This window comes from Myodes glareolus, chromosome 2 (assembly GCF_982192425.1).
Source record: "Myodes glareolus chromosome 2, mMyoGla1.1, whole genome shotgun sequence".
NCBI classification, from domain to species: Eukaryota; Metazoa; Chordata; class Mammalia; order Rodentia; family Cricetidae; genus Myodes; species Myodes glareolus.
The window spans coordinates 1,256,910-1,259,479 of record NC_142027.1 but is presented as its reverse complement, the minus strand read 5'-3'; the positions used below and the strand labels follow the sequence as shown (position 1 = coordinate 1,259,479).

At 36.7% G+C, this 2,570-nt stretch overlaps 1 protein-coding gene across 1 annotated transcript; it reads right to left on the bottom strand.

The window, feature by feature from the left end:
• Positions 1-679: 679 nt before the first annotated feature.
• On the bottom strand, positions 680-1,675 carry LOC148122856 (olfactory receptor 1165-like). Its single transcript, XM_087896690.1, has one exon. The coding sequence runs from the start codon at positions 1,673-1,675 to the stop codon at positions 680-682; it is 996 nt and encodes a 331-aa protein (XP_087752816.1).
• Between the last annotated feature and the right edge of the window lie 895 nt (positions 1,676-2,570).

Genomic DNA, 2,570 nt, shown 5'->3' with positions numbered 1-2,570 from the left:
AAACGTCAATATTGATATACTTGCTGTTATGTTAGATAGTTATGGAAGAACATGGGTTAAATAATTACATCAATATGATTCTTTTCAAAGAAATGAACCTAAAATAATATCATTCAGGTATCACATGAATAATAATAAACAATAGCCATTGAATGATTGCACTATCACTAAAGACAAACTGCAAGATTAGAATATACTTTAAATTCTATCACTGTTTCTCATACAGTAGAGAAAGTGTTTAATTTATAAAACTGGAATAAACTGAACTATATCATAGTATACACTTTGAAAGTAATAGATTTCTGTGTATATAATCATATTTTATTTGGTAAATTTATCTATATTAGAGTTGTCTGATCAGAATTAAATACAGTTTTTGTTCATTTAGGTATTTTGTGTTCCTGTCTGGACATCTCAGTACTGATATATATTAGGAAAGTCAGTTAATTATTAAAAATACAATTTTTGAAAAGATTTTAAAACCCCACATTATTATATTAAATTCTTAGAAGACCATAATGATAATTTCCTTTCTCTACTTCCTAAATCATACTAAGATTTATTCATTATAGAAATACAAAATCATATGCACAATTTAGCTCCTCAATAAATTTTATTTTATTGATAGCAATAGCTACAAATTATCAATAAAATATATAAAGTATGTTTATTAAAACCATTAAAAACATGTTTGGTTATAAGGAATAAAATCACATTTTAGGTAGACTAACTTCCTCACAGTGTCTTTAACGCCTTTGTTTCTGAGGCTGTAGATGAGGGGATTCAGCATAGGGATGGCCATGCTGTGGAAAACTGTGGCTACTTTCGCGAGAAATAGTGAGCTTTTAGATTTGAGCACGCAATATAGTAGAAGAACAATTCCATGACAGACACCGATAGCTGTGAGGTGAGAGGCACAGGTGGAGAAGGCTTTTCGGAGGGCCCCCTTCGTGGGAATTTTGAGGATGGTGACAACAATGAAAACATAGGAGGTGATGATGATCAGGAGGCAACAAGCCTCATTAAACATGGAAATGGCTAGACACGCCATTTGGCTGAAGGAGGTGTCTGAGCATGATACAGAAAGGAGGGCAGAGTCCCCACAGCAGAAGTGATTGATGACATTAGGTCCACAGTAAGAGAGCTGCAAAAGGATATACATGAGGGTTGAGGAGAAGATGACAGCCCATATGTAGGTAACGACTACTAGGAGAGAACAGAGCTGGTGAGACATAGCAACAGTGTAGAGCAGGGGGTTGCAAACAGCCTCAAACCTGTCATAGGCCATCACTGCCAGCATGAACATTTCTGTAATCACAAATGTACACCCAAGGAAATACTGTGCCATGCACCCTTCAAAGGAGACAGTCTTGTCTTCTACAAGCAAGGGACCTAACAGCTTAGGTACAATTACAGAAGTGTAGCAAAAATCAACAAAGGATAAGTGGCTGAGAAAAAAGTACATAGGAGTGTGGAGTTTGGGGTTAATCCTGATGACAAAAATCATACCCAGGTTTTCCAACACAGTGACTGTGTACATGATCAAGAATTCCAGGAAGAGGGGCACCTGGAGGTAGGGGAATTCTGACAAGGCCAAGAGAATAAAAGAAGACACCATGCTCCCATTTCCCTCATTCCACCTCTGGCTTCTGTTGTAGGAAATCACAGAGTTCATCCTGAGCAGCAGTCTACAGCAGAGGAGTGGGTTATGGAAGGCAGGCACACTTCCAAAATGAGCTGCTGGAATTTCATGTATCAAATGTATATTAGTGACTTCTTCTTGACAAACTTATGCTTTATCTCAATCACGGTCCACTTTCTGTTTGAACATGTTGTGTTTCTCATTGAACGACTCATGCCCCTCCTCTGTAAATAAAAATTCAATCATTACAAAGCCGTATAAATTATTTACATAAAAATAACAAGATATACTGAAAGATGAAATGATGTCACAAATATTGTAAAAGTCACAAAAAGTCATGAAATTGTACTTACATCTCAAACAATAGTCGAGAAATCATGCCTGGTATTGTAAGTCTTTCCTGCTGGCTCTGGCTGGTGAGGCCATGGATCCCAGAAGAGAAGCTACTAATACTAATTCACTGAGTCAGTATACTTTCTAATTGCTTTCTAATATTTATAGTTCACACCTTCATCAAAGAAACTTCATTTGCAGCAGGTGAAGATGATTATAGAAAACAACAACAGATCAGAACACAGACAAGAACTGACCACAGGGTGTCTTATCCTATTTAACACATCTGCAATGCAGCCCTCATATCTAAGTCAGTGGTTCTCGGCCTTCCTAATGATGTGCCTTTTTAATACAGTTCCTCCTGCTGTGGTGACCCCAACCATAAAATTATTTATTTACTTCTTAAAAATTATTTACTATTTCAAAATATTTGCTATTTCAAAACTGCTATTTTGCTACTGTTGCAGATAGTAATGTAAATAACTGATGTGCAAGATATCTGATTAGCAACCCCCAAAGGGGTTGTGACTCACAGGTTGAGAGCTGGTAAAAGCATGTCACAGAAGAGGGGACAGAAATTTGTAAGAGGCAGAGA